Source organism: Perca flavescens, chromosome 9, assembly GCF_004354835.1.
Source record: "Perca flavescens isolate YP-PL-M2 chromosome 9, PFLA_1.0, whole genome shotgun sequence".
Taxonomy (NCBI): Eukaryota; Metazoa; Chordata; class Actinopteri; order Perciformes; family Percidae; genus Perca; species Perca flavescens.
The window spans coordinates 35,801,313-35,810,191 of NC_041339.1; the positions used below are offsets into that span (position 1 = coordinate 35,801,313).

Genomic DNA, 8,879 nt, shown 5'->3' on the forward strand with positions numbered 1-8,879 from the left:
AGTCATGATGAAGTCAGAGTGGATGTCTAAGGCGGGGCCTTTAACGTATAAAGTCTTATTACTACTTCAGTCTTATCTTACCTTGACTGTCGTTTCCCAGGAATGGAAACCTACAGCCACATATCTGAAAGATATCACGACAAACTTTGTGATTATACTGTAGCTTCTTCTTGAAGAGTAAGATGACTCACTGAGTTTCACGCAATAAAAATATTCAAAGCCAAGGTGCCACGTTTTTATGGCTGACCTTTGTACGAGATGTAATGGTATGAAGACCTGATATCAGACTAATTATATTTGACTTTCTGGAGGTTTATCTTACTGGCAGTGGCAATAATCATTAACTAATTACCTTTTCATTATGACATCTGTATCATAATGCAACTCTGATTGACCCCCCCAAATGCTTTGCCTCTCTGAAGATTTTTATTTTCTTTACGTATTACGGATAAGCTTGAGTGGATCAGACAGACTAGTGGCAATATTGCTGCAACTAACCATTATTTTCAATGTTGATTCATCTGTGGATTATTTTCTTGATTAAGGAAATAGTTGCTTGGTCTATAAAATGTCAGAAAATGGTGCAACATGTGGATCAGTGTTTCCCAAAGGCCAAGATGAGGTCCTCAATTCAATCAGGAGAGACTTTGTTGCAGATATGCAAAGGTTTATTGTACATGTGTAATATGAAATGTACAGAGTCTTTGGAGATTAGACTCCATCGTTATAAAATATTCTTTTAAAAATGGTAGAGAAGCCAAGACATATGCCTAACCCTAACCCTAACCCTTTTTATTTGTATAGCACATTTAAACGAACAACAGTTGACCCAAAGTGCTTTACAGGTAGAACAGGGAAGGCAGAAACAGAATGCCTTAAAGATACATAATCACATGTGCAAGGTATCATGAATTAGTTATGCAAAGGTAGAATTTAAATAATGTAACATAGAATAAAACAACAATGGAACAACGTTAATACAAAAAGATACAAAAAAGATAAGTTCAGTTCATAGCTCTGAATCTTAAAAAATAATTAGGAATCAAAGAGAGTTAAATGCAAGAGAGTAAAAATGCTTTTTCAGATTTGATTTAAAACTAACAATTGTATTACATGATTTGATCTGGGGTGGGAGGGAATTCAAGCGTTTGGGGGCTACTACAGAAAAGGCTCTGTCCCCTCTGGTTTTTAGGCGTGTCCGGGGGATGACGAGGAGTTGTTGGGTTGTGGACCTGAGTGCCCTGGAGGCAGAGTAAGTAGACAGGAGATCGGAAATATACGGAGGGGCTTGACCATGGAGTGCTTTAAAAACAAAAAGTAAAACTTTAAAATCGATTCTGAATTTCACTGCCAGCCAATGAAGCTCAGCTAAAACGGGAATTATGTGGTCGTACTTTTTGGTGCCAGAGAGGAGTCTTGCAGCAGCATTCTGGGCTAATTGGAGTCTGTTTAAATTATATTGGGTTAGGCCAGTGTTTAGTGAATTGCAGTAGTCTAAACGTGAGGTAATAAAGCCATGAGTGATTGTCTTAAGATCGTTCTTAGATAAAAAAAGTATTTCAACTTTGCTACACTTATAAGCTGGTAAAAACTACCTTTAACAACAGAGTTGAGTTGTTTATCAAAATTAAGAGAGCTGTCAAAGAGAACACCTAGGTTTCTGACCTCGCACTGTAAATTTGATGACCAAGGGCCAAGGGCATTGCTCAGGTTTTTTGTAAAATTAAAAAATAAAAATCATCTCAGTTTTCTTGTCATTCAACTGGAGGAAATTTGCTGCCATCCAGGACGTAATGTCCTCCAAACAGCTAAAGATTTTATTAATTGATGAAGTGCAACCAGGGGAGATGTTTAAGTACAGTTGTGTATCATCAGCGTAGCAGTGGTAATTTAGGTTGTGCTTTTCAAGGATAGAACCAAGGGGCAGCATGTATAGGGAGAATAACATGGGGCCAAGAACTGATCCTTGGGGGACGCCGAATTTAATACCCACTGGAGAGGAGGACTTAGTACCCAGTTTTACAGAGAAAGTTCTTTCTGTCAGGTATGATTTAAACCATCTTAGGACAAAGCCCTGTAATCCAACTCCATTTTCCAGGCGATCAATAAGTCGATTATCAAAATACTTGTCAATTAATTTAATATTCAATATCATCGATTAATCTTCGCAGCTGTAGAATGGTTGACCACTTTGATACCAAAGCTGTCTGTCTGAACTAACAGATTGTTTGTTTACAAGAGGAACTTAATAGCCTCTTAAAATCTTACCTGTAATATCTTTAATGTTTAACTTTTGCCCAGGTGGACTCCTGGACCGTGTGATGTCATTGTGGGGTGTAGTTACACGTTACAGGTGCAAAAGAGCAGGTTTCTTAACACACCCATCAGCGATCCTCAGGAATAGAAACCTTCCAACTATAATAGGAGTTTATACGCTAAACGCCCCACCTCGGAGAGCCTCCTTCTCCAAGGATGATTGTTTAGCGTATAAAGTCGAACTACTACTTCAGTCTTATCTCACCATGATGCCGTTTCCCAGGAATGGAAACCTACAGCCAAATATCTGAAAGTAATCACGACAAAGAGCAACTAAACATCAGGCTGAGAAGCAGCGTTTTGCTCCCCTCCCTGTTGGAAAGTTTTAATTCCTGAGGATCGATGATGGGTGTGTTTTTCGATTTGTTGTCAACTATTAAATGAATCGACAAGTATTTTCATAATCGAGTGATACGTTTTAGTCATTTTTTATGGAAAAACAGGTCAACTTGTGTGATGTCAGCTTGGTAAATGTGAATATGTTTCTAGTGTCTTCTCTCCTCTGTGACAGGAACCTGAATATCTTTGAGTTGGGGACACATTTTGGGCTTTTTGGGAAACACTGATCCACATTTTTCACCATTTTCTGACATTTTATAGACCAAGCAACTATTTCATTAATCAAGAAAATAATCCACAAATGAATCAACAAATGAAACTAATGGTTAGTTGCAGCAATATTGCCACTAGTCTGTCTGACCCACTCAACCTCAACCGTAATACGTAAAGAAAATAGAAACCTTCAGAGAGGCAAAGTATTTGGGGGGGCAATCAAGAGTTTCATTATGAGGAATCACAATTGCAGAAATACAAATGTCATAATGAAAAGGTTATTAGTTTATGATTAGTGCCGCTGCCAGTAAGATAAACCCATCACTCCAGAAAGTCTTACATACTGAGTCTGATATCAGTTCTTTATGCCACTACATCTCGTACAAAGGTCAGCCATAAAAACGTGGCACCTTGGCTTTGAATATTTCACTGTGTGAAACTCAGTGAGTCATCTTATTCTTCAAGAAGAAGCTACTGTATAATCACAAAGTTTGTTGTGATTTCATTCAGATATTTGGCTGTAGGTTTCCATTCCTGAGAAACAACAGTCAAGGTGAGATAAGACTGAAATAGTAATAAGACTTTATACGCTAAACGCCCCGCCTTAGACATCCGCTCCGACTTCATCATGACTATTTAAAGCTGCGTGCTTCAATAGCATCTCATCATTTACAGCGAAACAGAAGTTGGACATCACTGACTTTATACCAGCGGACCCAAAGCAGCATCAAGAGCAGAAACCAGCCGAATATTTAGAGAAATACTGAGTCGAGGAAACAGCTGAATGATGAGGTGAGGAGCTGCTGCTGCATTTAATATATAAAGAGAATCATTATGATTTATTTAACATCTTATTATTGAGCCCCAGAGCCCAAAATATTAACATTATGGATCCTACAATTCAATGTTGATGTTTTTATTCCATCCCTATTTACTTCTTATACTTAACTTCTTAAAACTCCACTGGTTGTCACATACATATGTTTATTTAGTTTACAGTTATTTTGTTGTTATTCTGTTGTGTTAGGGTTACTATGTCATCTTTTCGTGATTTTTGTCTGGGTAAGTGGTGATGACGAATGGGGAGGGTTCGTTTTTTGTATACTGTTAAAAAATGAATACAAATTTTTAATTTGACTGCAAGTTGTAGTCCCTTTACGCTACACAAGAAACTAAACTAAACACTATTTGTATTGCTCCATCTTTATTTACTTCGGTTACTCGTCTGTAAAAGTTGACAACAACTTGGCTGGCGCTGGAATTTTACCTCCTTAAGTTTTCTTTAGAAATGACTGTTGCTTCTGCAGGGCCACAGGGATTTTCAAAATTGTATTTTCGTTTTACCAGAAATATAATCCTAGTAGAGAAATTGGAGGTTATGCAAAATACATGTATTTTATTTTGATTTTATTTTATTAGGATTACCATTAGCTGCTGCAGAACATCAGCTACTCAAAACATAAAACGTTACAACAGTTAAGACGTTTTCAGACAAAACAGCCACATGGTATAAAAATAAGAGCAGTATAACTAGCATTATTCTTTCTTGCAAATATAACTTTACATATTCCTCTTCATATACTCTTATAAATATTACACTAATTACATAAGCACTGAATATAGAAAAGTTCAATCTTACAACATCTTTGTATACATATAAATATTCCTATCGTAAAAAGTAGTTACAAAATATGGTTACAAGCTTAGGGCCCTTAGATGTTCCTTTACTTGTTTTTTAAAGGTCCCATGGCATGAAAATTTCACTTTATGAGTTTTTTTTTTTTAACATTAATATGAGTTACAGTTACAGACACAGAAATGGCACATCCTAAGGAAAGCTCATTGTGGGACTGGCTCTAGTGGCTGTAATTCTGCACCAAGGCTGAATTTTGGGAAAGAGACTTCAGATACAGTATTAGGGGACCACTAAGGTCTATATAAAAGAGAATTCAGATACAGTATTAGGGGACCACTAAGGTCTATATAAAAGAGACTTCAGATACAGTATTAGGGGACCACTAAGGTCTATATAAAAGAGACTTCAGATACAGTATTAGGGGACCACTAAGGCCTATATAAAAGAGACTTCAGATACAGTATTAGGGGACCACTAAGGTCTATATAAAAGAGACTTCAGATACAGTATTAGGGGACCACTAAGGTCTATATAAAAGAGACTTCAGATACAGTATTAGAGGACCACTAAGGTCTATATAAAAGAGACTTCAGATACAGTATTAGGGGACCACTAAGGCCTATATAAAAGAGACTTCAGATACAGTATTAGGGGACCACTAAGGTCTATATAAAAGAGACTTCAGATACAGTATTAGAGGACCACTAAGGTCTATATAAAAGAGACTTCAGATACAGTATTAGGGGACCACTAAGGCCTATATAAAAGAGACTTCAGATACAGTATTAGGGGACCACTAAGGCCTATATAAAAGAGACTTCAGATACAGTATTAGAGGACCACTAAGGTCTATATAAAAGAGACTTCAGATACAGTATTAGGGGACCACTAAGGTCTATATAAAAGAGACTTCAGATACAGTATTAGGGGACCACTAAGGCCTATATAAAAGAGACTTCAGATACAGTATTAGGGGACCACTAAGGTCTATATAAAAGAGACTTCAGATACAGTATTAGGGGACCACTAAGGCCTATATAAAAGAGACTTCAGATACAGTATTAGGGGACCACTAAGGTCTATATAAAAGCATCCAAAGAGCACCATACCATGGGACCTTTAAAGCTTGATTCATTGTGCGCTTTAGCAATCTCAGCTGGAAGTGAGTTCCATGCAACCATCGCTCGATACAATACTGTACGTTGCATTGATTGTGGTCGGGATCTAGGAACTTTAAAAAAGACCTCTGGTGGCATGTCTGGTGGGGTAATTATGTGTGTTAGAGCTAAATGTAAGTTGACTATATTATTACTATAATTTGATTTAATGAATGAATGATGTGTAATGTGTTTCCTCAGTGGCTGCTTTCAGTTGTCTTTCTTCAGTTCTTTACTAATTCCTTACTTCCTGTCTTCGTTCCTATTTATCTTTTCCTCATTTCCTCCTCTTTTTTTCCTTGCCTCTTTCTGCCATGTTTCCTTATTTCTCATCCCATTCCTATCTGTCCTTCCCTCTGTCTTTTCCTCAATATTTTTTCTTTAGTCCTTCAAGCTTTAATTCTTCTGTTCTTTCCTTATTCAAAAAATGGGGACTGGAGGATGTGCTCCAATTATCAGGGTATCACTCTGCTCAGCCTCTTTTGGGAAAGCTGATCTTTGGCTGATGATATGTTTTAATATATATTTTTATTCTCTGTCAGTGCCTCTCAGAGTCAAACCACACTGGAGTCCCAACTGGAGGCCCTGCAGTGCCACTTCACCTGGGATCTGGAGACCAGCGAGTCCCTACTTTTACGTCGCAGGGTAAACCTGGAGGACATCGGCACCGAGGAGGGGAACAGCTGGCTGGGTCACATTTACAACCTGCGGGGGTTCGTTCAGTACAAGCTGGGGTTCACCAAAGACGCCCAGAGTTTCTTCAACAAGGCTGCAGAGGCCTTCAGCAAGATAAGAAACGCAGATGAGGGTCCCTGGTTGGTGGTGAACTACGGGAACCTGGCGTGGCTGCACCACCACCTGGGAGACCAAGCAGAGAGTCAGGCTTACCTGTCAAAGGTCAACGCCCTGATGAATAAATACCCATCTCCATCCCAGGATGAGCTCCATCCAGAGATCTACGCTGAGAAAGCCTGGACCCTGATGAAGTTCAGCAGAGAACAAAAGAAAGATGCTGCAGATTACTTCCAGAGAGCCATCAGGATGCAGCCGGACATGGTGGAGTGGAACACCAGCTACGTCTTAGCCCTAATGTATGCTTCTAATCACAGCGAGACAGTGGTGGAGGCTGACCTTCTGGAGAAAATGAGACTCGCCAACGAACAGGATCCAGAGAACTTGAACCTCGCTGTTTACTACTTAAACCAACGTGCTAAGAGAGGAGAAGAAATCGAAGAAGAAGCATTTGAGTTAGCCAAAAAGATGTTGAAAAATCCCCTCAGCAGCTACAGTGGTATTAGACCATTACTAAAGATTTACAGTTGCTATCTATCTATTGATGAGGCCATTACATTTGTAGAGGAGGCTCTGAGAACCCATCCAGATGAGCGTTATCTGAAGAAATGTGCTGCACATTGCTACAAATGGAAGATCATTTATTTCAGGGACAGTCGCCCAGAGAAAAGCGTGATAGACAGAGCAATCAGTCTCCATGAAGAAGTGATTGCTCTCTACCCTCATTCTTCATTTCTGAAGAAAATAGACCTTGCAAATATGTATAAACAGTTTAATTACAACCAGGATAAATCTGAGCAGATATACCAGGAACTGCTAGAAAGTGATCTGGAACCTGTAGACAAGCAGTTGCTCTACAACTACTACGCAAAATATTTATACTATAATCAACAAGACAGCGAAGGGTCACTACGATATCACATGAAGGTGGCAAAGATACCGCTAAAAAGTAACTATCGGGAGAACAGTATCACAATCCTGAAGAGGTTTAGAGACAGAGGCAGGAGCCACATGTGTAGAGAAATAGAGGAGTTTCTGACAAACCTGCAAGAGCCATTATAGTGTTTTTAAAAGCACTGGTTCTTAATCCAGAAATTGATTACACATCAGGAAAACCTGTTTCCTTCTGTTGGTCGGCTGGTCCAGAAGCAGAAACATCTTATTCAGAAGCGAGGGTGCCTATTGTTCCACAGCCCAATGGTCCCACAAGATTTTTGTATTTCACTGAAAATTCAGCCCTATGTTAGGGTTAGGGTTAACCCTAACCTCGTATGTAACCTTGATTACACCTATATTCCTATTTTTTTTGTCTTTAGAAGACAATACTCTCTGAAATGTGCTTTGATTTCTGTAACAAATATAAAACTCTTGATTGATAATGTGATGTATAACCTGAAAGTCATTTTTTTCCTTGAATTTAAACCATTGTTAAGATGATTTCATGATGTATTTATTATTGGGAAACTTTATTAGAGTCATGTTAAATTATATCCTTTTCTATAAACACATTTGTAACCCTCGCGTTGTCCTCGGGGTCAAATTTGACCCATTTTTAATATCAGAATGATGAGTTTCTTTGAACCAAATAGCCCCAAAATAACATGAATGCGTGGATGTACATTGTATGGAAGCCATGTAACATTCATGGCAGGCTAATGATTTATTTCATTGATTTGTGGGTGTTGATTTCTCAGTTTTATAGCATTTGAAATAAACTGTGATCCACTCAACATCCTCTGATCTTAACTATCAGTCGAAATAATCAACAAGTTGTTTTTTTAAAACCAAAAAACTGGTATTATGTCATTTAAATTATGTTTATTGACCATGTATTTAAATAAAGCGAAAAAAAACGTTTCAAAAAGTGTCAAAAAACGTTGGAAAAAGAGCCAAGTTAATTTGTCATCCCCTATCTCTCTCCCCCTTTCATGTCCATCCACTGTCACTATAATAAAAGGGAAAAGCCCAAAAACAAAATCGATTTGCAATTGTGACCCAGAAGGACGACAAGCTCAGGGTCTACGGGAAGACAACCGGAGGGCTAACACATCATCCTTTACATACTGAAACATGAAAACACGGCTGTAATATTTTTAGCATGTCTTACTTCACATGATAAAAGTTTCTTGTCAATAAAAATCCCAGAGGCATCAGGATCAGGGTCTTTATTTCTTTGACAAACTCTCAACATACAGAAACATTTTCTACAATTACCGGTACACAGATCCAAAAGTTATCAATGATGGCCAATCTGATAAGAGGGGGATGGTTATTATTTAGGGATGCACCGAATCTAGGATTCGGCTTCGGATCCCTACGCTGGTCGCCCTAGCGACGGCGCCGTTGATTACAGGAAGGTGTTTATGTAGGTGGAGCGTTCAATGCAGTAGGCTGTGAGGAAGTGGACATGGATCTGGTGAGCAGAA

General features: G+C 38.5%; 1 protein-coding gene across 1 annotated transcript; it reads left to right on the top strand.

The window, feature by feature from the left end:
• Positions 1–1,205: 1,205 nt before the first annotated feature.
• LOC114560983 (interferon-induced protein with tetratricopeptide repeats 1B-like) lies at positions 1,206–7,638 on the top strand. Its single transcript, XM_028586616.1, has 2 exons — positions 1,206–1,252; positions 6,204–7,638. The coding sequence occupies exons 1-2, from the start codon at positions 1,206–1,208 to the stop codon at positions 7,513–7,515; spliced, it is 1,359 nt and encodes a 452-aa protein (XP_028442417.1). The 3' UTR covers positions 7,516–7,638.
• The last annotated feature ends 1,241 nt before the right edge of the window (positions 7,639–8,879 follow it).

Bases quoted from the DNA above. Each gene is read 5' to 3' on its own strand.
- LOC114560983 (XM_028586616.1), top strand. From the start codon at position 1,206: ATGACGAGGAGTTGTTGGGTTGTGGACCTGAGTGCCCTGGAGGCAGA. The intron at 1,253-6,203 runs GTAAGTAGACAG...ATTCTCTGTCAG, and splicing joins CTGAGTGCCCTGGAGGCAGA to TGCCTCTCAGAGTCAAACCA.